Here is a 27752-nt window from a genome sequence, read left to right as displayed (position 1 = left end):
ATTCGGGAGGCGGAGACCGGAACATGGCTCGTGGACAGGCTCAGCTACTTAGTGAGGCCCTCTGTAACTCAGTGAGACTCTGTTTCAAAAAATAAAAAGAAGCCAGGCGTGGTGGCGCACGCTTGTAATCCCCGCACTTGGGAGGCAGAGATGGGAGGATCACGCAGGTTCGAAGTCAGCCACACTGGCTTAAGAGACTCTGTTTCCAAATTAAAAAAAAAAAAAAAAAAAAAAAGACTAAAGAACTGCCTGGGCTCTCCAAGCCTGTGCCACCTGCCATCTGCCTTTCTTGGTCAGGTGTAAAGACGGGGTAGGGAGGAGAGACTGTGCTCCAGGTCAGCATGGCTGGGACCACCTGATCAAAATGTGCATTTTCCAACCAAAACAGTATTAACGACTAATTTCCAAACTTAATGTACTTAAAATCCCACAGGGCAGCCAGGCGTGGTGGCGCACGCTTGTAATCCCAGCATTAGGGAGGCTGAGACAGGAGGATCGCGGTTCGCGAACAGCCTCAGCTACTTAGTGAGGCCCTCTGCAACTCAGTGAGACCCAGTTTCAAAATAAAGAATAAAAAATAGGGTAAGGGGTGTAGCTCGGAGGTCGAATGCCCCTGGGTTCCATCCCCAAATGCACCAAAAAAAAAAAAAAAGAAAAAAAAATCCCACAGGGCACACATTTTATTCTAATTATAACTTTTAAGTAAACAACAAACTGTCAGTCTATTCATTAAATGGATATATTTTTGCTTCCAATTAGTGTCTGGGCTGTCTAAATTTATGGGGTCTTTTGGGCAGGTAGGATACTTTTTTCACTAATATTTGAAGGACAAAGCAATTGAGAAACAGCTTAATTCTTATTTTCTTCTAACATCTATAAACAGGATCACTTAAAAAAATGTTCAAAGATTTTTCTTTTTTGGTGCTACTGCTGATTTAACCCAGGGGCATTCTACCTCTGAGCCATACCCCCAGCCCTATTTGACTTTCATTTTAAAATAGGGCCTCGCTAGGCTGATTCGAGTCTCATTACTTGCTGAGGACGTCCCTGAACCTGAGGATCCTCCTGTCTCAGTCTGGAATTATATGCCCACACCATCATGCCTGGCCACTTTTTAAATTAATTAATTAATTAATTTATTTATTTATTTTTGCGGGTATGGGGATGGAACCCAGGGACATTCAACCTCCAAGCTACACCCCTGGCCCTATTTTTTATTCATTATTTTGAAACCGGGTCTCACTGAGTTGCAAAGGGCCTCACTAAGTAGCTGAGGCTGGCCGTGAACCACGATCCTCCGGTCTCAGCCTCCCAAATGCTGGGATTACAAGCGTGAGCCACCACACCTGGCTCTGATTTATCTATTTTATTTATTTATTTTTTGTGGTACTGGGGATGGAACCCAGAGGCTTTCTACCTCTGGGCTATACTCCCAAACCTATTTTTATTTAGAAACTGGGTCTAAGTTACTTAGCACCTCACTAAATAGCTGAGGCTGGCTTTGAACCCACGCAATCCTCCTGTCTCAGCCTCCCAAGTGAGGGGATTACAAGCATGCACCACCACACCAGGCTTTTGACACTGATTTATTTTAAACATTCAGTGTTACTAGTTTTCCAAAGGCTACAACGTAACACTAAGGTACTACATAGAAAGTACAGGTACTGAGGTTGCTTCCAGAAATTCAGCCAAGAGGAGGTACCCGACTCCCACATCTGGCCCTGGCCTCCCTCCTATAAGCACTCACCTGGTGCACTCTGGGCAAACCGGGCCTCCTGGATGACGGCAAGTTTGGGCTGTGAAGCGCCAGGCTCAGGCTCCAGAGGGGCCGGAGAGCCTTCCCGTGACAGGCTCTCAGGAGTCTGGGCGCCACTGGAGTGGGCAGACAGCACTCCCGCATGATTGGGAGAGGCGGGGGCACTCCTGTGTCACCAAAAGAAGATAGCAGCTTTTACAGTGAGGTGCTCGGCAAAAGCATTTTGCCTTAATAAGTTCACTTTACACAGGGCTGTCCTTGTCTGCTGCCAACCAACTGCAGCTCCGTGAGTCTGACCTTCCGCTTGTTTGCCTGTGCCCCGAGCGGTCACTCAGTGAGGCTTGGGCACCTGGGACCATACCACCCAGGCCTGCCAGAGGCTGCATGGCTTCAGATGGGCCGGCTGCCTCCTGAGCAGCCAGCAGCAGGAGCGGGCGGTGGGCCAGCGGCGAGGCCTCAAAGCTAACATGCTCCTTCTTCCTTCCTTTCTTTTGGTTAAAAACAACAGTATTACCGAAGCTAAAATGTGTGACTTTAAAATCAGGCAAATTAACAATTTTTAATGTAAGAAGCTGAAAGGTAGCTTTAAAGAACTATTCACATGCCAAAGGAAAGGAAAACCCGGTGTGGCCTGGGTATCTTGCCAATGAGAAAGCAGAATCTAATCCTTCAAACAAGGCAATGAGTTCCAGGAAGCACAGCACTGCGAGGGTGGAGCTTAGGTCTCACCGGACAGTCTCAAGTGGCTTGGGCCACTGGAAACAGAAGCACAGGGGAAGCAGCCACACTTTTTTCCAAATCCCCGCCCCAACATTGAAATGCATTTGGCAGTTCCTTCGTTTTCAGAAGGAAACTTTACCAGTACACTGAAGGCGAGTTTACTGACCATCGGTGAGGTCCTGCAGTCCCTTTTTCCTTACCTAGAAGAGAGCGGTCCCAGAGGGGTTCTAAAGCAAGGCACGCCCCTCGGCCGTCTTTTCCTAAAAGCCTGCTCTACCAATTTGCTCTCAGAGGCAGGATCTATCCTCCAGAAGGAGCCTTTGCCTGGTTCTTCCTGGGAACGCGGTACTTTGATGAAATAACGATTCAGAGAGAGATTGTGACGAATTGAATTCTATGAAACATAAAAAAATACGTAGAATTCATATAATTCTTTGCTGAGAAATTAAAATGTGCCCTATTTTTAGTGCCCTGCAAAGCAGAAACCTGGATGCTCAGCTCCTACAGAGCCAAGAGTAAAATTTAAAGGCATACGGTGCTGGAAGGGACCAGCCCCTCCCTGGGGAGCTTCAGAGAATCACACAGACAGGTAGGCCCTGAGGGCAGGATGGGGAGGTGGAGAGCAGTGAGGGGTGAAGAATGTGCACAGCATGAAATGGTGTTGTTCCCGAACCCCATCTCCCGAGGCAGGAAGCCAAGTCCTACTGCGGCCACCAGGTACAGCCTTTTTCCAGGTACAGCCAAGAACTAAGTGCCGCTCGCCGTTAGGAGACAGACTGCTGAAATGAGCTATTTCCTTAAAACACTTTTTGCACAGAAATACCTTACAAAATCTGCCATGCCATTTAAAGTAAATTAATCTAGTATGAAGTAGTTTGCAAACCAGCAAAGGCTGAGAAGTCTTGGTGATGCTACTTTCAACAGATCCTTTGCTCTGCGTTTGCAAAGTACATCCAGACATATTTTATATTTGATCCTCTCAATGTGAGATACATACAAAGTATCTGTCCCAAGTCCTAGCCCATCACTCTTGCTATCTTTGAGATAGCAGCTTTTTATGTTAGCCACGACTCTGAGGTGAGCTCCTCACTGTGACCTGACTCAGGAACACCAATGCCAAAGGCCATGGAAGGCAGAGACCAACACCAACATTTCACGCATGTGCACACTGAGTCAACTTTAAAATTAAATGAGACAAACTTTCAAAGTGCTAATAACTCAAAATTGGGGATTATCCAGAAATCATTTCTAAATTCCCCAATTAACCAAATAGAACTGCTAGCCACAGCCTGACATTCTGAACTGTCAGAGACAGCTAAGTAAGAAAACACATGTCAGATACTGCAGGCCTAAGGTCTCTGACTTCTGGGGACTTGATTTTCATCGTGGGCAGCACAAGGGGCAAGTCTGGCTGTGTTTGACATATGCAATTGTGTATAAATATATGTATGTATTGAGACTTAGAACATTTTAATAGCCAAAAACACTGGCAATGGTGTTTTGCCATCACTTGTAGCTTATAACCAATCTTTCTTTCAATTCTTCCAGGAAATTAAAAATGCCTGTTCTCAGTACCCAAAGACAGAGAAGGCAAACCTTGGCCAACTACGCTCAGACTTTTAATGCCTAGAAGAGGCACATTACATTTCTTAGTCTGTGGATGAAGAAAAGCATCCCCAAACAATGTAACACAGGCATGCACAACCTTAATCTAAAAATCCAAAATGCTTTAAAAAACTTGAAACTTTTGAGTACGGATGTGACACCAAAGGTGGGAAAGGCCATCCTGGACTCCTGTGCTGAGCTCAGTGAAAACACAGGTACATGGAAAGTATGTAAAGCTCTCCTCAGGCTGTAGGCATAGGTGAATGTATACGCAACATAGTGAGCTTCAGGGTTGGACTTGCTCTTTTCCCCAAGATATTTTATTATGTACATGCAAATACTCCATAGCCTGAACAAAGTCTGAAATCTGAAACACCCTGGTCTCACGCCTGGCGGTAGGTGCATTCGGCCTGACAGCACGGGACCGCCTCTGAAGAAGCCTGCTGCTGCATGGACTCAGCACACACTCAATCTGCATGCTCTCAGGAAGAAGACAGTAGGGTGCAGCGGCACACGCCTGTAATCCCAGTTCTTGGGAGGCTGGGACAGGAGGATCACAGTTTTGAAGCCAGCTAGGGTGTAGCATGGAGGTAGAATACCCCTGGGTTCCATCCCCAGTACCAAAACAACACAACAACAATAAAACAAACAAACAAGGCTGGGGGTGTAGCTTGGAGGGAGAATGCCCCTGAGTTCAGTCCCTGGCACCACACACATACACAAAAATATATAAATAAATAAAACAAAATAATGCCGAGGGTGTGCCTTGGTGGTAGAACACTCCTGGGTTAAATCCTCAGTACTACAGGGGGGGAAAAAATTAGGCATAAATAATTTGGTCAAAGCCGGGCGTGATGGGCACGCTTGTAATCCTAGCATTTAGGAGGCTGAGACCGGAGGATCGCGGTTTGCGGACAGCCTCAGTTACTTAGTGAGGCCCTTTGCAATTCAGGGAGACCCTGTTTCAAAATAAAGAATAAAAATTGGGCAGGGGGTGTAGTTCGGAGGTCAAATGCCTCTGGGTTCCATTCCCGAACCCGCAAAAAAAAAAAAAAGAAAGAAATTGGGCAGGGGGTGTAGCTCAGAGGTCAAATGCCCCTGAGTTCCACGACCCCAGACCGCAAAAAAAAAAAAAAAAAAGTCAAGCCCAAGATGAGTATTTCTTCATTTTGTTATGTGTAATATAACCACAGTGTGTAATAAAACCACGATTACTAACCTCTGATTATCTAGAAATCAGTGTAAAGTTTTCAGAGAAGAGGTAGGTTGCTCTGTTTGATGCTAAGTATGAAGAGAAGCAAATTCTCTCACTCAGAGCCCTTCTTGACAGGGCTGCCACAAGCCCGCTCCTGAGCACTGGCTCCTGCCATGCAGTAGGTCTTCAGTCTGCACTGTCCTACCCAGGTATCCAGCCTTGCTGACTAGACCCTATGCTTCTCAAGGAGAGCTTCTGTCTGACTGCTTAGTCCCGCCAGCTCTGAGGACTCTGCAGTGTGCACTGTGTCCGGAAGGACTTGTGAAGCCATTATACACTTCGTAGAAACATGTCCAGGTGGAGCAATGCTTCCAGAGGACGGGGCTCGGGTCTTCTCAGAGGTCCAGACCCTGTTGCGTCAAAGTCTCATAGTTCCAAATAAACAACATCTCAATTCTGGGCTGGGTAAAATTATAAAATCATAAGTCATTTTGGCAAAAAAATGTGACCAAAAGAAATAAATATGCCATACTCTCAGATAGACTAACTTAGACCATCTCATGTTAGCCTATGAATTTTCTTCTGCAGATTTACCAAAGTGATGTACCTCAGGCAGACCCTGTAAAATCCCAAGTCTAAGAGGCAGCTGTGGACCCCATAAGGGGTGGAGATGGGCATGGGGAAGCAATTACATGCATCCTCCTCGGGAAGAGTGCCAAGTACCCCTGGGCCAGATCACAGAGAAGCACCACACTGTGAGCCCCAAGTCCCAGCAACACAGAAATTCACATTCTTTAGCAGGGCGTGGTGGTGTACTTGTTTGGGAGGCTAAGAGGAAGGATCACACAGGTTCAAAGCCAGCCTCAGCTACTCAGTGAGGCTCTCAACATCTTAGTGAGATCCTGTTTCCAAATAAATTATAAAATGCGTCTGGGAGTATAGCCCGGAGGTAGAAAAGCCCCTGGGTTCTACCCCCAGTACCACAAAAAAAAAAAAAAAAAGAAATTCACATTCTTTTTTTTTTTTTTTTTGGTGGTACTGGGGTTCCTGGAAGCCCTTCTTCCTCCGGGCTACACTCCCAGACCTATTTTATATTTTTGAAACAGGGTCTCTTACGCCAGCGCGGCTGGCTTCGAACCTGCGTGATCCTCCTGTCTCCGCCTCACAAGCGCGGGGATTACAATCGCGCACGCCCGGCCTCGAAATTCACATTCTTTAAATGGGCTGGTATGCTGGGCCTGGTAGCCCACACTTAGAATTCCAGACTTAGGAGGCTGAGACAGGAGAATTGCACATTCAGGGCACCACAAGGTGAGACACTGTTTGAAAATAAAAAATAAATGTGGGCTGAGAGTGTAATTTAAAGGTAAAAATGACCCTGGGTTCAACCACCAGTAGTACCAACACACTAAAAGGGGATTATAAACTGGGAAGTGTCACAGAGGCCTGTAACTCCTGCTATTCAGGTTGAAGGAGGAAGACTGAAAGTTCCAGGCCAGCCTGGGCAATTTAGCAAAACCTTGCCTTAAAAACAAAAAGGATATGGCTCTTTTTTTATTTTATTTTTTAGGTCTGAGGATGGAGCCCCAGGGGCATTCAACCTTCTAGCTACACCTCCTGCCCTATTTTTTATTCTTTATTTTGAAACCGGGTCTCACTGAGTTGCAGAGGGCCTCACTAAGTAGCTGAGGTTGTTCTCGAACTTCAATCCTCCAGTCTCAGCCTCCCGAATGCTGGGATTACAAGAGTGCGCCACCACGCATGGCTTTTGTTTTTATTTTGAAACAGGGTGTCACTAGATTGATGAGAAACTCATTACTTTTTTTTTTTTTTTGGTGGGCTGGGGATGGGACAATTGGGCATTCTACCTCTGAGCTACACCCCCTGCCCTATTTTTTATTCTTTATTTTGAAACCGGGTCTCACTGAGTTGCAGAGGGCCTCACTAAGTAGCTGAGGCTTGTCCGTGAACCGTGATCCTCCAGGTCTCGGCCTCCCAAATGCTGGGATTACAAGCGTGCACCACCACGCCCGGCTACCCAGCCATATTTTTTATTCTTTATTTTGAGACAGGGTCTTATTGTGTTGCAGAGGGCCTTACTAAGTAGTAGCTGAGGCTGTCCTCCAACCATAATCCTTCTGTCTCAGCCTCCCAAATGCAGGGATTACAAGCATGTGCCGGCTTGCAATCCCAGCAAAGGAAGGCACTTCTGATTAAGGCCCAGGAGACCAAGGCCAAGTGGCCTCATCCTTCTACCTCTTTAACAAAAAAAAAAAAAAAAAAAACCTGGGATACTCTGGAGTTTTCAAATCCATGCATGCTAGATAAACACAAACACATGACCAAACACATGTCTACTCAAGCTTTTCATAAATACTCAATTCCAGCCGAGTATGGTGGTACACACTTGTAATTCCAGCAACTGGGAGGCTGAGACAGGAAAATCGTGGTTCACAGCCAGCCTCAGCTACTTAGTGAGGTCCTCTGCAACTCAGTGAGACCCTGTTTCCAAATAAAGAATAAAAAATAGAGCTGGGGGCGTAGCTCCTGGGTTCCATCCCCAGTACTGCAAAAAGAAAACAAAAAAGTAAAAGAAATGTTCATTAATGTTCATTTCCAGCTGGGCATGGTGGTACATATTTATAATTCCAGTACTTGGGAGGCTAAGACAGGAGGATCACAGTTTTGAAGCCAGCCTCAACAACTTAGTGAGGCTCTCAAAAACTTAGTGAGACCCTATTTCAAAAAATTAAAAATGGGGCTGGAGGTACAGCTCAGAGGTAGAATGCCCTGGGTTCCATCTCCAGTACCACAAAAATAAAATAAATAAGTAAAAAATAAAAAATTGGCCTGGGGGTATAACTCAGAGGTAGAATGCCCTGGGTTCCACCCCCAGTACTCCCACCACCACACATACAAAATAGAAATATTCATTTCCACACAGCCCCGCAAACTGGTACTTGCAATCATTAGCATTCTGCATGTGGAAGCTGCGCTCCACTCACGAGGCTTCCACAAACCACACTCTGGACCTGCCGTCCACAGGGCATCTCCAACAGAGCCACGGCTATCAAAACAAGGACCTAAATTCTGTTTTGGCCTTTTCCCCTTTTAATTACCATGCTCGCTTTGTTCTATATTTTAAGAACTTCAGCTGGGACTTTTTGTGTGCTGTGTTCAGAACCCTGACAGAGCTCATTATGCAACTATTCTTCCAATCCAGGATTTCCTGCCAACCAACAAACCCACTACTTGTGGACGGAGATGTGCAGGTGCATGCAGGTGTCCAGGTGAAGGGCGCCAAGGGGCTGTTCTCATTCACCTGCCACAATGAAAGACAGTGAGCCAGCCGGCTGTGGTGCTGCATATTTGTGATTCCAGTACTTGGGAGGCTGAGACAGGAGGATCAAAGGTTTGGGGGTGGGGTGGGGATGTAGCTCAGTGGTAGACCGTCCCTGGATTCAACCCCTACTTCCACACAAAAAAGCACTACCATATTATATTTTTTACTTGGAAACAGGGTCTCACTAACTTAGGACCTTGCTAAGTTGCTGAAGCTGGCTTCAAACCTACAATACTTATGCTTCAGTCTTCGAAGTGCTGGGATTACACCACAGCTGGCTAACACCTTTATTAAAGGATCATTTATTCATCAAACCAAATCCTCAAAAAATAAGCCATCCCTCATTACTCAATAATTTTTTTTTTGTGTGTGGTACTGGGGGTGGAACCCAGAGGCTTTCTATTTCCGGGCTATACTCCCAGACCTATTTTATATTTTATTTGGAAACAGGGTCTCACTAAGTTGCTGAGAGCCTCACTAAGTAGCTGAGGCTGGCTTCGAAACTGCGCGAACCTCCTGTCTCAGCCTCCCAAGCGCGTGCACCACCACGCCCGGCTTACTCAATGATTTAAAAACTCACAGCAAGCCGGGCATGGTGGCGCACGCTTGTAATCCCAGCATTTGGGAGGCAGAGACCCAGAGGATCGGGGTTCACGGACAGCCTCAGCTACTTAGTGAGGCCCTCTGCAACTCAGTGAGACCAGGTTTCAAAATAAAGAATAAAAAATAGGGCAGGGGGTGTAGCTCGAAGGTCGAATGCCTTTAGGTTCTATCTCCAGACCCTCAAAAAAAATTAAAATAAATAAATAAATAAATAAAAACTCACAGCATACATTTCTTTTTTCTTCTATTATGTTTTGTTGGTACTGGGGATTGAACTCAGGGGCATTTTCCTTTTGAGCTATACTTCCAGCCCTATTTTATTTCTTTTACAAACAAGGTCTCACTAGGTTGATGAGAGTTCTCAGGACTTGCTGAGGCTGTCCTTGAACCTGTAATCCTCTTGCCTCAGGCCCCCAAGTACTGTGATCACAGGCATGCATCACCCTGTCTGGCTATTACGTTTTTCACTTGTATTCCAAACTTACCCTTATTAAACTGTCTCAATTAGTAAGGTTCTACAGCACATCCACTAAATGCCAACAGAGGACACAGAAAAAGAAAAAAAATCTACACAATGTAAAGGCTCAAAAACTATCAGTGTCCAGCTCAACAATGGAAATACTATGCACTGATTTCCAAGTGCTCTCTAGGAAGGGGCTGGAGATGTGGGTGCACAATATGGTGACTCCCAACTGGAACTTAGGCACTGGCCAACTGGAGGAGATGTCATTAAAAAAAAAGATACTCTGGTAAATTGTGTGTGTGTGCGCGTGCGCGCGTGCACTCTACTAGGGGTGGAACCCAGGAGCATGCTACCTCTGAGCCATACCCCCAACCCTACCTGATTCCTCATTTTGAATCAGGGTTTCATTAAGTTGTAGAGGCTTGCCATACATCCAAATCCTCCTGTCTCTGCCTCCCAAGTACTAGGATTACAAGGGTGCGCTACCATACCCGGCTTTGGTGGTACTGGGGGTGGAACCCAGAGGCTTTCTACCTCCGGGCTATACTCCCAGACCTATTTTTTTTATTATTATTTTTATACTTTATTTGGAAACAGGGTCTCACTAAGTTGCTGAGAGCCTCACTAAGTAGCTGAGGCTGGCTTTGAACCCGTGCGATCCTCCTGTCTCAGCCTCGCAAGCGCAGGGATTACAAGCGTGCGCCACCACGCCCAGCTTACCATGCTTAGCTTTGAAGTGACTATTTTTGTGTGTTTGTGTGTAGTACTGGAGATTGAACCCAGAGGCATTCTACCTCTGAGCTCCACTCCCAGCCTGACTTTTTATTCTTTATTTTGAAATCAGGGTCTCACTAAGTTGCAGAGGGCCTCACAACTTTATTTTTCATTTGGACCAGAGTGTCCCTAAGTTGCTGCCTGGCTTTGAACCTGCAATTATCCTCGCTCAGCTTTCCAGACACTGGGATTTACAAGTGTGCACCACCAAGCCTGGCTTAGAAACAGTCTGAAAACGATCTCTGCAAACATTAAAACTCTGTATCTCACAGAAGCAGATGAGGAAGCGGGAAGGGTGCCAAAGTAAAGGATGGCTAGACTTCTGGATCCTCTTCCTCCTTAGACATGTTAGACACATGGAGGGAAATGGCCTGTGCCGCGAGGGGAGCACCGCAGACTCTGTCCACAACGGCTCCTCCTGCATGCACCTCGGGTGCGCCCAGCTTTCCTGAACTGTGCTGGCGAGCTAAGCCACCAGCCAAACGCCCTGTCAGTGCCGACCAGCATCCAAGGACAGGACGGGAATGCTTCAGACAGACACATCGATTTACCTGCCAGCCCTTGTCCGCCGTCCTGTAGTACGGGTAATTTTTAGTGATGTGTGTATAAATTCCATTCAGGGTGAGTTGCTTATCAGGAGCCATTGTAATTGCTTGTACTATTAATTGTGCATAGGAATAAGGTGGCTTTGAATCATCCTGCATTAAAAAGAAAAGAGTACTAAAGTTAGCATAATTGTTTTTACTAAACATCAGGATTCTTATTTGAAGTGTTCCTCTGACAGTGCTTAGTTTTTCCTATATAAAGTTCAACTATACGTCCAGTAAATGGCCACACAAAACAAAAAAGAAAAAACGCACACAATGCTAAAGCTGAAAATTTATTGGTGCACAATGAATTTAAAAAACTTGGAGGAGCTGGGTGTTGTGGCGCACACTTGAAATCCCAGCATTTGGGAGGCTGAGACCGGAAGATTGTAGTTCACGGACAGCTTCAGCTACTTAGTGATGTCCTCCACAACCTAGTGAAATCGTTTCAAAATAAAGAATAAAAAACAGGGCAGGGGGTATAGCTCAGAGGTCAAATGCCCCTGGGTTCCATCCCTAGACCCGCAAAAAAAGAGGAAAAAAATAATGGAGTATAAAGCGATACAAAGAAAGATGAAAAATCACATAAAAAAAAGCCAGGCATCATGGTGGCGCACGCTTGTAATCCCAGTACTTGGGAAGCTGAGACAGGCAGATCAAAGGTTTGCGGCCAGCCTCAGCTACTTAGTGAGGCCCTCCGCAACTCAGAGAGAGGATTACAGGTTTGAAGCCAGCCTTGGCAATTTGTGAGTCCCTCTGCAACTTAGTGAAACCCTGTTTCAAAGTAAGGAATAAAACAGGGCTGGGGTAGAGCTCAGAGGTAGAATGCCCCTGGTTTCAATCCCTAGTAGAGGCACCGCTTGCACGTGTGCATGCGTACACACATATACAAAAAGGAAAAAAAAATCCAGCAGGGTATGGTGGCATATGCTTGTAATCTCAGTATTTGGGAGGCTGAGGCAAAAGAATCACAGGTTCCAGGACAGCCTCAATCATTCAGTGAGATCCTATTTCAATCCTCAGGACTCCCCCCCCCAAAAAAAAAAGTAATCTGTAAAAGAATATGTTCAAGAACATACTATTTATACAAAGTTTAAATGTGAATACATTTAGAACACAGTTTAGGGATAAACCCAAGCAGAGTAAAGGACCAGGCAGGCCTGCTTAGTCCTAGAAACTGGTGGCTAGCAGAGATATTTACTGTCCTTCTCCAAACAGGAAAACATAACCCCTGTAATCCCAGCACCCAGAAGGCCAATTTCCCACATGAGCAAACTCCAGATTTCAGTAAAACAAAGGCCTCGCCATTGAGGGGCGGCTTGGCAGCGTCCTGGCAACACCAGTGCCAGCACGGGCACAAAGCCTCATCAGGGGGTTCATGCCATCCTGTTTCCTTGACAGCTCTTTTACACATTCTAAGAACACTTCTATTGAAAAGTATGTAACACAGGAAAGTTCACAGTACAACCAGGCTACCTAAACAAATTTTGTGAAATAAACAACAGTATAGCCAAGGCCAGGGTAAGAGGGACGAAGCCAGCAGCCCAAGAGCTCCCGCTTGACTGGCCCACAGCCTCTGCCTCCCAGCTGCCTGCCACTGTCTGCGGACAGTGAGCTCCACTCAGGAGCTGCTGTGTGCAGATGCCCAGCAGAGGCCTCTCCCATGCTGCACTGCACTCCTATGCAGGAATACACCACAGCTTACAGTGTGTGACGAAAGGAGGGACTCCACACAGCTTTACTGTTTCCACCGAGCACGTCCCTACCAGCAAATGCTTCACGGATTTCCTTACTTGACCACCATACTTTGTTTGTTCTCTATGGGGTATTCAGATTGTGATTTCAATTTCCGGGGGGGGGGGGGGTGTTGGTGGTACTGGGGTTCCTGGAAACCCTTCTACCTCCGGGCTACACCCCCAGACCTATTTTATACTTTTATTTGGAAACAGGGTCTCTTAAGCCAGCAAGGCTGGCTTCAAACCTGTGCGACCCTCCTGTCTCCGCCTCCCAAGAGCGGGGATTACAAGCGTGCGCCACCACGCCCGGCTCAATTTCCTGTTTTATTTGCATCCTTGTCTATTTCCTTTAGACCAAGTTCTAAAAGAAAATTCCTTAACCAAAGAATAAATTAAAAAAATACGGTAGCCGGGCATGGTGGCATAGTCCCATAATTCCAGTATTTGGGAGGCTGAGGCAGGAGGATCGTAGCTTGGAGGAGAGCTTCAGGAATGCAGCAGGACTCTCAGCAACATAGGAAGACCCTGTTTCAAAGCAAAAAATAAAACTGGACTGGGGGCATAGCTCAGAGGTAAAATGCTTCTGGGTTCAATTCCCAGTATCCCACAAAATCCAAAAATAAAAACACAGGGTCAGCAGGCGTGGTAGTACATGCTTGTAATTCCAGTTCTTGCAGGGCTGAAACAGGAATGTGTCAAGACCCTGTCTCAGAATAAAAAATAAAAAACGGCTGAGGGTATAGGTGGAGCCAGAATGCCCCAGGTTCAATCCCCAACACACACACACACACACACACACACACACACACACACACACACACACACAGTAGGGGCAAACATATCCTCCTAAAAGGGTTGTGGTGGACAGGGCCTGCTTCCTGGAGTGCAGCACGTGAGCTCTGTGAAATCCAGGAGGGCCTGGTGCTCCGCCAGTACGTGCACTTGCAGAGCCCAATACTGAGAACATGGTCAAGGCAACAGCACAGCACCTGCACCCCATGCAGGCACACAAGGACACATGCTCTAAAGGCCCAGAGGGCTGCTGCTGGCGCACAGGTGGCAAGCCAAGGACAGTGGTGCTGCACAGCACCCAAGGGTCATTTACCTTTGGGCTATCTCCGCCTGAAGCTTCCTTTTCGTTTTCTGGCTGAGAGTTGTCAGCCATTAAATTGAGGTCAGATGGCATCACGCGGCCCATTTTGTACCCTGAAGACCCCGCTCCTCGGGGGCTGGATGGGCAGGAGTTTGCAGCACTGTGGAGGAGAAAAGGTTCCTTTAGTCTACGAGCACACCACATCCTGCACTTCAAGAACTGGCTGTGAGTCAGGGAAAACACATGAAGATTGAAAGGAGAGAACACGAGCACTTCTTGGGACTCTTCCCAATTCTCTGTCCAGAAGCTACCAAGGGCTCGTGAAACCTGGTGGGTCCAGGGACACAGGAAAAGAGGACGAAGACGGAGAAGAGAGTGAGATGTGGGCCCAGGTCGGGATGTGAGCTCAGTGCTGAGACAGGGTGCAAAGGGCAAACCACAAAATCCTGGAAGTCTGGAGAGGCCGAGGTGGGCGGCTAAGGACCAGTGCCCTGAAAGGCAACAGGCAGGTCCACCAAGGACAGCCCTGGTGCCCCAGGGCACTGGTCAGGCCAGCAAGGGTACACCCAGTAAACAGAGACAGGCACCTGCCCCAAACAAGGGTTAGGCTCAGAAGGTCAGATGGGCAGGGTGCTGGAAACTGAACTCTGTAAAAATCTAAAAACCAGCCCCTGCTGGGCCTGGTGACACATGCCTATAATCCCAGTACTTGGAAGGCTGAGACAGGAGGATCACAAGTTTAAGGACAGCCTCAGGAAGAAGTGAGAATCTTATCAACCTAATGAGACCCTATTTCAAAATAAAAATAAAATAGGGATGGAAATGTAGCCCAGAGGTAGAATGCCCCTAGGTTCAATTCCTAGTACCACACATGCAAACACACACACACACACACACACACACACACACACACACACACACAATTAATAACAAGACAAATTCTAAGTGCAAGAGGGAGACAAGTACAGATTCAAGGAAAGCTGACAGTGGGCTCTCTCCACCTGAGCCGCCTGCCTGGGGCTTGCACATGCCACCTTAACCCCCAACTGCTGGTTATGAGGGGCGCCTGCAGGGTGTGCAGGGCAAGAAAGGGAAAAGAGGATGAAGACAGAGAAGAGAGTGAGATGTGAGCCCAGGTCGGGAGCTGATGGAAGCTCACACGTCCCATCCTCCGGGTCTGTTGTGTTCAAGGGTGCAGCCACCACGAGTTATAATTGACTAGGTAACAGCAGGTCTTCTCTGTGAACCGTGTGCGTGTTTACCAGGGCTAGGCAAGTGCTAATCATTGAGTGTACCTTTGTGCGTGTAGTACTGGGGATTAAACACAGAGGCATTCTACCTCTGAGCTATACCCCAAGCCCTATCTATTTATTTACTTGTTTATTTTGCAGTACTGGGGATTGAAACCAGGGGACTTCTACCTCAGAGCTACACCAAAGCCCTAGCTTTAATTCTTTATTTTGAAACAGAGTCTCACTAAGTTGCAGAGGGCCTGAGTAGCTGAGGCTGCCTGTGAACCTATGATCCTCCTGTTTCAGCCTTCTAGGTATTGGGATTACAAGCGTACGCCACTATGCCCGGCTTTTATTATTTTGAAACAGTTTATAAGTTGTAAAGGGCCTCACTAAGTTGTTGAGGCAGACATTGAATCTGGAATCCTCCAATTGCAGTCTTGCGTGATGCTATGCCTGGCTCCTACATTTCCTTCTAAGTTTTAGTTGTTAAACTTGGGGATTTGGTCAGTTTTGTTTTGTTTTTTGCAGTACTGAGAACTGAACCCAGGGGCATTCTACCTCCTAGCTACATCCCCAGCCCTATTTTTTATTCTTTATTTTTAAAACAGGGTCTCACTAGGTTGCAGAGGGCCTCACTAAGTAGCTGAAGCTGGCCATAAACCTGTGATCCCCCGTCTCAGCCTCTCAAGTACTAGGATGACAAGCGTGCGCCATCACACCTGGCTGGCTTTGGTCAATTTTGAGATAATTTTTGCTTATGGTGTATGAAAAGGGTCTAGCTTCATTCTTTTGCCAACATACACCGTTCCCCTGGCAACATTTGTTGAAAATCCTGTTCATTCTTCCACTGAGTCACCTTGGCACCCTTGTTATTTCTCTGTGTGTGTGTGTGTGTGTGTGTGTGTGTGTGTGTGTGTGTGTGTGTTACTGGGGGTGGAAGCCAAGGCCTTTCTATCTCCAGGCTACACTCCCAAACCTATTTTTACTTTATTTGGAAAAAGGGTCTCACTAAATTGCTGAGAGCCTAAGTAGCTGAGGCTGGCTTCGAACCTGTGCGATCCTCCTGTCTCAGCCTCCTAAGCACTGGGATTACAAGCGCACGCCACCACGCCCGGCTCACCCTTGTTATTTCTTTTCTTTTCTTTTGTGAGTCTAGGAATGGAACCCAGGGGCATTCTACCTCCGAGCTACACTCCCTACCCCTACTTTTTATTCTTTATTTTGAAACAGGTCTCACTAAGTTGTAGAGGGCCTCACCAAGTAGCTGAGGCTGTCTGTGAACCATGATCCTCCTGTCTCAGCCTCCTGAATGCTGGGATTACAAGTGTGTGCCACCACGCCTGGCTCACCCTTGTTATTTCTGAGCTCCACTCTGTTCTCCTGTTCTATAGGTTTATCTGTAGGCCAGTACCATACTATATATATATGTTTGGTGGTACTGGGGTTCCTGGAAGCCCTTCTACTACCAGGCTACACTCACAGACCTATTTTTACGTTTTTTTTTTAATGTGGAAACAGGGTCTCCTAAGCCAGCGCGCATGCGCGGCTGGCTTGGAACCTGCGCGGTCCTCCTGTCTCTGCCTCCCGAGCGCGGGATGACAAGCGTGCCCACCGCGCCCGGCTCCCACACTATTTTATTAACATGGCTGTGTAGTAAGTTTTCAAACAGGAGAGTGTGAGTCTTACAGCTTTGTTCTTCTTCAAGATCTTTTTGGCTATTTGGGGTCCCTTGAAACTCTACATGAATTTTAGGATGGGACTCTCTATTTCTGGAAAAAATGTCACTGGAATTTTGATGCGGACCGCACTGACTCTCTGTGCTCCCCTGAGAGTATTAACATCTCAACATTAAGTCTTCCAATCCATGAACATGGATGTGTTTTGATTTATGTCTCATGCTGACTTACGTTATAACCCAAAGCTCCTTAAGTTTTTGTTGTTCTTCTTCCCTTTATCAACCACATGTAAGGGACATTGCTGAATAGATAAGAGGAGCCCTCCCTGCCTCCCAGCCATGCCCAGAGCACAGACCCAAAAGTAGGTTCCACAAGACACCCACATGCCCACTTCATTCATCTTTTCAACTTAAGACCAGGCTCACCTAACTCATCCAGGCTGTTCCTCACCCCACAGTCACAGAGGAGCTGTATAGGCACCATGGGCTGCAACCCAGAGTCTACTGTCCAAGGCTGCTCCTCTAGAACTCTGCGTGAGCCTAGCCACAAGATGCTAGTTCTCAGGTTCGCAGGGGAAGCCAGAGTGGCTGTGCTTAAGGCACCCGTCCTTTGCTTCCAGGGCATCCAGTCTCTCAGGACATCACAACCAACAAGTTGGTCACTTCGGTGTGAAGTGGCCAAACAAAAGTATAAGTTTTCAAAAATTGTAGTAAACTAAAAAAATTAAAAACTATCTCAAACTTTAGACCAATATTACAAGCCATAAATTTATAATCTATTCAAAGAATCCACAAGTAAAACCCAGGAACATGAGAATTGCATTTCATAGCACCAAAATTGAGAGCAGCTCCAGAAACACAGAGGTATTTTAGACACTCAGAATCTCCGCAGGGAGGGAGGACCACCTCAGGAGATATTCCCTGCTGAGGACCACTGGCTACCAGCACTGTACCTGATGGTTCCTGTGGGAGAGGGCAGGGGGCTGATGAGGTGGGCCATGGTGTCTGGAATGTTGATGGTCAGGGGTGAGATGTGGGGCTGAACGGGCTTCACTGGGGACTCGGGTGCCTCCTGCTTCTCCCTCTTCTCGTTGGACAGGGCGGTGAACGTTATCTTGATGTTTGTGCTCGGAAACCTGAATGTGCACCTGGAAAAGAAGAGCCAGTGGTCAGTCCTGCTGGCTGCCCACGAGAGTTCCTGAGCTACCCCAAGGCACTGCAGGCGAAGACACACACCCTTCACGTCAAATCTTACCCATTAGGTTTACAAGTCACATGATGAGCAAAATACAAGTGAGGAGTTTCACGGCTTTAAGATACTACTCAGAAAGAAGAAAAGGCACAGGGCCAAACAACTCAAATGCCACTTAATCTGCATTACCTCATTATGTGTATGGTACTTGGGATTGAATCCAGGAGGCACTTTACTCTAAGGCATACCCCCAGCCTTATTATTTTTATTTTGAAACAAGAGTCTCACTAGGTTGATGAGAGTCTTACTACTTGCTGAGGCTGAACTTGACCTGCGATCCTCCTGTCTCAACCTCCCAAGTACTGGGATTAAAAGTATGCACTGCCACACCTGGTTACATTATTCCATTTAAAATAAACATACACAAGCAGGGTGTGGTGGCACACACTTGTTTTTTTTTTTTTTTTTTTTCAGTACTGGGGATGGAACCCAGGGGCATTCAACCTAGGAGCAACACCCTGAGCCATATTTTATTCTTTATTTGGAAACAGGGTCTCAATGAGTTGCAAAGGGCCTCACTAGGTAGCTAAGGCTGTCTGCGAAACACAATCCTCTACCTCAGCCTCCCAAGTGCTGGGATTACAAGCGTGTGCCACCATGCTCGTTTTTTGTTGTTGTTGTTGTTTTTGTTTTTGCGGTACTAGGGATGGAAACCAGGGCATTCTACCTGAGCTACACCCCAGCCCTATTTTTTTATAATTTATTTTGAAACAGGGTCTCAATGAGTTGTGAAGGGCCTCACTAAGTAGCCGAGGCTTTCCAAGAACTGCAATCCTCCTGAATGCTGGGATTAAATGTGCCATCACACCTGGTTTAAATTACTCCATTTAAAATAAACGCACACAAGCCAGGCGTGGTGGTGCACGCTTGTAATCCCCGTGCTTGGGAGGCGGAGACAGGAGGATCGCGCAGGTTCGAAGCCAGCCTCACTGACAAAGAGACCGTTTCCAAATAAAAAATACTAAAAAATGGGTGTCTGGGAGTGTAGCTGGAGGTAGAGGGTTTCCAGGAACCCCAGTACCACTATAAATAAATAAATAAATAAATAAATAAATAAATAAATAAATAAAATAAACGCACACAAACAAATGAGGCATCGTGGTGCACGTTTGTTGTTGTTGTTGTTTTGCGGTACTGGGGATGGAACCCAGGGGCATTCTACCTCCGAGCTACACCCTAGCCCTATTTTTTATTCTTATTTGGAAACAGGGTCTCACCACGATCCTCCTGTCTCAGCCTCCCAAATACTGAGATTACAAAACTCAATAATAGTAAGCAAATGAACAAATTAAGAAATAAAACACTACCAGATATGATGACCCATGCCTATAATCCCAGTACTTAGGAAGCTCAGACAGGAGGATGGCAGGTGGGAAGCCAGCCTTAGCAGTTCACCAGGCCCCTAAGCAACTTAGTGAGACTGTTTCAAAACAAAAAATAAAATAGGGCTGAGACTGTAACTTGGAGGTAGATTGCTTCTGGGTACAACCTGAAATACCCACACAGAAAAGAAAGAAAACAAAGACCTGAACACATTCTGGTATGCATTATTCCTTTCAAAATTAACACATGAGTATATCTGAGTCCCTAAGCCAAAGACAATTCTGTGAGGCAAAGACAAGAGGACTGAGGTTTGCAGACAACTTCAGCTACTCAGTGAGGCCCTCTGTAACTTATTGAGATCTTGTTTCAAAATAAAGACTAAAAAATAGAGCTGTGGGTGTAGCTCAAAGGTAGAATGCCCCTGGGTTCAATTTCCAGTAGCGCGCGCGCACACACGCGCACACACACACACACACACACACACACACACACACACACAGAAAGAAAGCCGGGCATGGTAGCATACACTTGTAATCCAAGTGCATGGGAGGCTCTCAGCAACTTAGTGAGACTCTGTTTCCAAATAAAGTATAAAATAGGTCTGGGAGTATAATCCAGAGGTAGAAAAGGCTCTGGGTTCACTCCCAGTAAAACACACACACACACACACACACACACACACACACACACACACACACGAAAGAAAAAAGAGAAAGAAAGAAAGAAAGGAGAGAGAGAGAGAGAGAGAGAGAGAGAGAGAGAGAGAGAGAGAGAGAGAGAAAACACCTAGCCAGTGTGGTGGTCCACACTTGTAATCCCAGCATTTAGGAGGCAGAAACAGGAGGATCGCGATTCATGGACAGCCTCAGCCACTCAGTGAGGCCCTTTGCTACTTAGTGAGATCCTGTTTCAAAATAAATAATAATAAATAGGGCTGGGGCGTAGCTTGGAGGTAGAATGCCCCTGGGTTCCACCTCCAGAACCGCAAAATAAATAAATAAATAAATAAATAAATAGTAGTCTAGGAGTATAGCTCCAAGATAGAATGCCCCTGGGTTTAATCCCCAATACCACAAAAAGGGGGGAACCCCACACCTGTAATCCCCTTATTTAAGAGGCCGAGACAGGAGAAACTCGGGTTCAATGCTGGGGAGAAGTAACTGAACAAGACCGTTTCAAAAAATAAAAAGGCTGGGGATGTCGCTGGGAGGTACAACAATCCAGGGGTTTTGTTTTGTTTTGCTTTGACAGTGCTAGGAATTAAACCCAGGGTATTCTACCTCTGAGTTATACCCCCAGCCCTATTCTTTATTTTGAAACAGGATCTTACTAAGTTGTGGAGGGCCTCACTGAACAGCTGAGGCTTCAGGTCATGAACCTGCGATCCTATCTCAGCCTAAGTACTGGGATTACAAGTGTGTGGCCCCATGCCTGGCTTTTAGATCAGGGTTAGATTCCCAGTGAAAGAAGAAACGGAGGAAAAGAGGGAGGCAAAGGAAGTGTGGGAAGAATAGGGAGACAGATCAGTCAGGGATGGTAACAAGCCTGGTATTCCACTAGTCGGCTATCCCAAAGACTAAGGAAGCGGAAGCAGGAGGATCATAAATTCCAGGCCAGCCCAAGCAACCTATCAAGATACAGTCTCAAAAATCTTAAAAGAGCTATAAACTGGGCATAGTGGTGCATGCCTGTAATCCTAGTACTTGGGAGACTGAGACAGAAAGACAACAGGTTTGAGGACAGCCTCAGCAACTTAGCAAGACCCTATTTCAAAATAAAGATATAAAAAAGGGGTGGGGTGTATCTCACAGGTAGAATCTCCTAGGTTCAATCCCTCAGGAACAGGTTAGTGCTGTTACCACAGGAGTGGTCTCCTGAACAGAAGGAGGCCCAGCCTGATTTCTCTGCCTCCTGTGTGCTCAGCAGCCCTTTACCATCCATGACAGGAAGGGCCTCACCAAGTGCCACACCATTTTCATGGACCCTCCACCCTCCAGAAGCATGAGTCCAATTGATTTCCATTCGTTATAAATCACCCAAACTGGTCTTCTGTTGTGGCTACATGACAGACTAAGCGGCGCTTGTCAACACTTTCCCCAAGCCTCCTCATCTACCTGTACCTGGCTCTCCTTTCCACACTCCCACTCTGTGGTCCGAGGCCAGGGCCTAAGCTCCGGCTCCTTCTACGTTTCTGTCTGTGCTCATCCCTGGTGAGCTCATGTGGACCTGTGGCTTTAAACTGCAGCGGCAGCCAAGTGACTCCAAACCCCCTTCCCAGCCTCCACCTCTTTCTGCACTCTGGACCAGAAAGTCTCACACAGACCCCCCAGCTTGGCTCCCAGGGCTCTCCTGGGCAGTGAGCAAAGGCTACAGGCAGGGGCCACCGACCCTCTGACCAGTGCTATTAGCTCTCCCCAACACATCCAGTATCAAATGAAAACGACCGCTCTGCCGAAGCCCCTATTTAGTCACAGAGAAAGCACACCAACGTCCTGCCTCCGTCACCTTTTAGAAGATATTCGCAAATCCCACCTCAATAAGAGATGCTTTGGGTGATGTAAAGGGCAACCTAACCCAGAAGACCCCTGCTGTGCAGGAACAGCTCAATGGCCTTCCTCGGATTCATCCTCCCTGCTGCCCGCCGAGTGCTCGCCAGCAGTGGTTGAGCTACAGCATTTACCTTGAGATCAACAACTTGTGAATTACAGGTTTACCACGTGGAAAAAAAAAAAAAAAAACCTTGCTACTGACCATCAAGCTGCATACAGAGGCACAAGCCTGTAATCCCAGTACTTGAGAGGTTGAGACAGGAGGACCACAGGGTCGAGGACAGGCTCCGCAACTGAGACCCTCAGCACGGCAAGACCCTGTTTCAAAATAAAAAATGAGCCTGGCGTGGTGGTGCGCGCTTGTAACCCCTGCGCTTTGGGAGGCGGAGACAGGAGGATCGCGCAGGTTCGAAGCCAGCCGCACTGGCTTAAGAGACCCTGTTTCAAAATAAAAAAGTATAAAATAGGTGTCTGGGAGTGTAGCCGGAGGTAGAAGGGCTTCCAGGAACCCCAGTATCACCACATACATACATACATACATACATACATACATACATACAGTGGAGCTGGGCCTGGTGGTGCACGCCTGTAATTCCCGCGCTTGGGAGGCTGAGACAGGAGGATCGCAGGTTCGAAGCCAGCCTCAGCAGATTAGTGAGACCCTGTTTCCAAATAAAATAGAAAATTGGTTTGGGAGTGTAGCCGGGAGGCAGAAAGCCCCTAGGTTTCATTCCCAGTACCACAAAAAATAAGATAAAATAAAATAAAATAGGCTAAGGGTGTAGCTCAGAGGTAGAATACCCTTGGGTCCAATCCCCATGCAACAAACAAGCAGGCAAGCTGGGCATAGTAGCATCCATCTGTAATCCCAGCACTTAGGAGGCTGAGAGCAGAGGATCACAGGTTCAAGGCCAGCCTCAGAGACTTAGTGACACCTTATTCCAAATACAAAAAGGGCTGGGGTTACAGCTCAGAGGTAGAATGTCCCTGGGTTTAATCCCCAATATAAAAAAAGGCAGCTACGGATGTACACAATGCCCCTGAGATCAATTCCCAGTGCCAAGAAAAAAGAATAAATTAAAATTGGAATAAAATAACGTGATTTCCTGGCCTAGAACTTCCAGGGACCCTCCAAGCACTCAGTGACTAGCCACTAATGAGGTGCAGCTTGTGGATTTATTTTTTTTTTTACTTTTTTTTTTATTGGTGCACTGTATTCATATATCATAATGGGATAAAAAAACAAACTTTTGTAGACATACATGCACACATCGCCCAATTAGCCCCTACCCGATTCCCACCCCATTCCCTCCCCATCCCTCCTTCCCATGCTTGGCTTAGTGTTTGACATCTAGTATTATAGCGATTTATCCAAAATTAACAATGATAATCTCACAGAACAGTTTCATTTGTCTAATACCAAGCTTTTGATGACTTAAAGATAACATTTCAATATTTCTTTTTGCTTTCTTTCTTACCAGAGAATATTTTTTTTTAGGTGAAACTATCACACATTTATTTATTTTTCAGAAAAAAAAATCTATCCTAATATGGAACATGGACTATAGATACCCAAAACGATCTCGAAAAAGAACAAAGCTAGAAGATGTATATTTTCTGATTTCAAACCATATAAAACTACAATAACTGAAACTGTAGTACTGTTATAAAGGCAGATATATAAACCATTGGAGTTAAATAACAAGCCTAGAACTAAATTCTTCCATATATTGTCAAGTTATTTTTGACAAGGTTTCCACGAACATTTGGTGGAGGAAATAATAATCTTTTAACTAAATATTGTTGAAAAATAATAATTACATGAAAAAGAATAAAATTGGACCCTTACCTAACACCATATACAAATATTAACTCAAAATAGATAAAAGACCTAAATATAAATCTTAAGACTATAAACTTTTAGGAGAAAATCTGGGTCATTAAACCTCACAACATTGAAATTGGCAGTAATTTCCTGGATATGATTTCAATGGCACAGGCAACAGAAGGGTAAACAAACTCCCTAAAAATTAAAAGAAATATTGTATATCCAAAGACAATGTAAAAAGTTAAAAGTTATTGATAAAATGGGATAGAATATTTCCAAATGCTGTATCTGAAGGTATATTAATATTCCAACTAGAAATCCTAAAAATTAGCAACAATAAAAGCAAACAATACAATTTAGAGATAGGTAAAAGACTAACATAATGAATCTCCAAAGATAACCAATCTTAGTTGTCTGTTGGATGGAAAATCTTGTTTCTCTGGTTCTGGTGTGTGTTACATAATTCTTCTTTGTAGTTAATCTCTTTGAGTATTTTCTCTAGCCCTGGTTTTGAAGACATAAATTCCTCCAGTTTCTGTTTGTCATGGAAGCTTCGTATTTCCCCATCTAATTTGAGAGAAAGTTTTGCTGGGTAGAAAATTTTTGGCTGGAAGTTGTTTTCTTTCAGAGTTTGGAATATGTTACTCCAAGCCCTTCTGGCTCTCATGACTTGGTTTGGGAAGTCTGGAGTGATTCTAATTGGTTTGCCTCTGAATGTCACTTGGCCCTTTGTTTTTGTTGCCTTTAAGATTCTCTGCTTGGCTTCCACATTGGTCATTTTGACAATTATGTGGCGTGGGGATCCTCTTCTCCGATCCTGTCTAAAGGGGGGTTCTATAAGTTTCCTGGACCTGTGTATCAACCTCTTGCTCTATGTTTGGAAAATTTTCTGCTATTACTTCCTTGAAGAGATTGTTGATCCCTTTGGTTTCACCTTCTTTTCCCTCCTCTATTCCAACTATTCTTAGGTTAGCTCTCTTAAAATGGGCCCGTATTTCTTCAATGTCAGATTCCTGCTGTCGGATTTTTTTTTCTAAATTAGAAACTATGCGTTCATTTTTGGAGTGATCATCTTCTAAGAGTGAGATTCTATTCTCCATGTGGTCTAATCGGTTGTTTGTACTTTGAATTGAGGCCTTTACTTCATTAATTGCATCTCTTTTTGGCTCTCTCTGAGTTCTTTTCGAAGCACCTCTATTATTTCTACAGTTATTTTCCTGATTTGATCTTCTAGAAATCTCTGATTTTCTGTTTTATCGGGTTCTGATGTTGTGGGGTTGTGGGCATTCATTGCTCCATTGTTATTCCTCTTTCCCATGTTTCGGAAGTTTGTGCCTTCTCTGGGTTCTTCCCTTGGGTCACTAAGACTTCACTTAAGGTGCTCTGGATCTCAGTCCCCACTACTCCTTTATTAGGTTGTATCGCAGAGTCTCAGACCCAGGGAGTCAATCGAGGCTGCTTTAGACCATGGGGGGTGCCAGGTTGGGCGTTCTCCTATGGTGTGATATCTCTGCCACTACCACTCCCCCACTGGATCAAGTCCCTGGGAGTGCAGTACTGGGATTTCTCCTCTAGGGGCCGCAATTTGACTTACTGTTGATGAGTGCGCCGATGGAGCTGTAGTGGACTCGGTGAATTCGCTGCTGTTGCTGCAGGTGGCAATATGGTGCCGCTGCTACACCCTCGGCTGTGAGCCTGGCGTATTTCTTCTCTGTTTTTGAGCTCCACTCTTAGTCCCTGCAGGGTGTGCTGAGCCCAGTCACTGGGAGCTTTAGATGCTCTCTGCGCCAAAAAATCTGCCGAATCCCGCCCGGCTATTCCACAGCGGCTCACCTCGGCTCGCTGTCCGCCGCTCCCTCTGGAGCCTGGTGGGCTGTTGAATGCATTGGTCTGGTGCCATCTGGTGAACTCGCTGCTGCTGCCGGCAGGTAAGGCGCTGCTGCCGCGTCCTTGGGCGTGAGGCCGGCGTATCTCCTCTGTGGCTCTGAGCTCCGTTCTGAGTCCCCCACCTCTCTGGGGCCTGGTGCTGCAAGGAAAGATGGCACCCTCCGCTCCATGCCACGGCTCCTGCTGCAGCACTGCGGTCTGGTTTCTTTCTGGTGTCTCGTTTTTCCAGCCCTCTTTTTCTCTGTCCCTTGTAATTACATTTTTTGTTTCTCTGCTGATGGTGTTTTCTGACTATGAAAGGCGCTGATTTTGTAGTAATAGAGATTGGTTGTTAGCGGGACTCGTCAGCCCCGCTTTTCTCCGTCGCCATCTTCCCGGAAGTCCGGATTTATTGTTATTCAATAAATTCTAACATTTTGTGGCAGAGGGGATTGAATCCAGGGACATTCTACCTCTGAGCTGCACCCTCAGCTGCCCCCTTTTCTGAAGCAGGGCCTCACTAGATTGATAGTGTCACTATTTGCTGAAGCTGTCTTCAAACCTGTCTCAGCCTCCCAAGTACTGGGATTGCAGGTGTGCTACCAACTCTGCTAAATTCTGACACTTTGTAAGGACACAGTGTCTGCTCTTCACTGTTAGTGGAGTAGGTCACTAACACTCCTCTTCACACCCACACCAGAAATGGGTCTCATGAATGAGACCTGGGAATCAGACACATCCGAAGACCCTGCAAACCTCTATGTCTGTGCACTCAGAAGTGGCGCTGTGGCTGAGCCACTCACTGTGGAACCCAGTGATTTCAGAATCGAGCAGACCCCAGGAAAAGGTCGCCTCTAGTGTCTTCTGTGCAGAGAAGTCAAGGCTAGGCCAGAGCTCATCACTGGAGCAGCACTGTGTGGACAGGTAGTGTCACTCTGAAAGGCAGCTCAGCAGAGCTGGACAGCCACTGCTTCCCCGTCCTCTAACATTTCTGCCATGACACAATTACCCAGACTGGGCGAGAACCCCCCCCACCCCCCAGCCAGCTGCTCTGTGTACTCAAGTTGTGACCAAAGAAACCAGACAGAAATTAGGAGGATCCGCCAGGTGTGGTGGCACACGCTTGTAATCCCCGCGCTTGGGAGGCAGAGACAGGAGGATCACCAAGTTCGAAGCCAGCCACGCTGGCTTAAGAGACCCTGTTTCCACATAAAAAAGTACAAAAATAGGTCTGGGAGTGTAGCCGGAGGAAGAAGGGCTTCCAGGAACCCCAGTACCACCCAAAAAAAGAAAAAAGAAAGAAATTAGGAGAACCCCCTGCAGCTACTCAGTTTGAAAGTACTTCACAAAACTTTGTACTCTTTGCAATTTGTTATTTTACACAATGTAGCAGCCTACCAGAGGTGGTGCCTTGCAGATACACAGGATATTCACCAGCACTGTATCGTGACACAAACCTGTAATCCCAGTACTTGGGAGGCTGAGACAGGAGGACTGCAGGTTCAAGACCAGCCTCAGAAACACAGTGAGATTCTCATCAAGCTAGGAGACTTTTTTCAAAATAAAAATAAAATTGGGCTGGGGGTATAGCTCGGAGGTAGAATTCCCCTGGGTTCCATCCCCAGTACCAAAGGGGTGGGGGTGGGGGCTGAAGCACAAGCAGACCCTAGTATCCCACACCTACAATCTCAGTACTTGAGAGGCTGAAACAGGAGGGTCACAGGTTTGAAGCCCGCCTCGGCGACTTGGCAAGACTCTCAGCAGCACAGCGAGGCCAGTTTCGATGTCTAGTAACGTGTGCCCCTCCAAAACAAGTGGCGCAGTTGCTGGGCCTGCGGACGCCGCTCCCACCAGATGCCCAAAGGCAACATTGTGCACCAAAACAGAAAGTGACACCAGGGTCCTGCTGCAGTGTGCCAAGAGTACACTTCACCTCTGGGGGTCCTCCAAAAATAACTGACCTGGATCCAAGCAGGAGGCAGCAGATGAATCCGCAGCAAGGGCATTCTACAAAATAGCTGACCTGTCTGCTTCAAAAGCATCCATGTCACAGAAGATAAAGGCTAAGAAACTGTCACACAAATTAAAGGAGACTATAGAGACGGGAGAGGTCAACACACCCTGTAATCACACTGGATGGAGTTGGAAG

General features: G+C 46.4%; 1 protein-coding gene across 2 annotated transcripts in view; it reads right to left on the bottom strand.

Annotated features, from left to right (window-relative positions):
* FOXK2 (forkhead box K2) overlaps positions 1–27752 on the bottom strand; it is a gene marked incomplete at both ends in the record, with an annotated part of 60770 nt that overhangs the window by 7799 nt on the left and 25219 nt on the right. For both annotated transcript variants that reach the window (XM_080713565.1, XM_080713566.1), the window contains 5 exons: positions 1748–1923; positions 2677–2870; positions 11011–11157; positions 13888–14035; positions 17739–17933. In XM_080713565.1, coding sequence (XP_080569691.1) covers positions 1748–1923; positions 2677–2870; positions 11011–11157; positions 13888–14035; positions 17739–17933 — 860 coding nt within the window. The remainder of the gene's footprint in view (positions 1–1747; positions 1924–2676; positions 2871–11010; positions 11158–13887; positions 14036–17738; positions 17934–27752) is intronic.

Source organism: Muscardinus avellanarius, assembly GCF_963383645.1.
Source record: "Muscardinus avellanarius genome assembly, chromosome: 16".
Classification (NCBI taxonomy): domain Eukaryota; kingdom Metazoa; phylum Chordata; class Mammalia; order Rodentia; family Gliridae; genus Muscardinus; species Muscardinus avellanarius.
The sequence above is the reverse complement of the archived record's forward strand: the minus strand, read 5'-3'. Positions and strand labels throughout refer to the sequence as shown.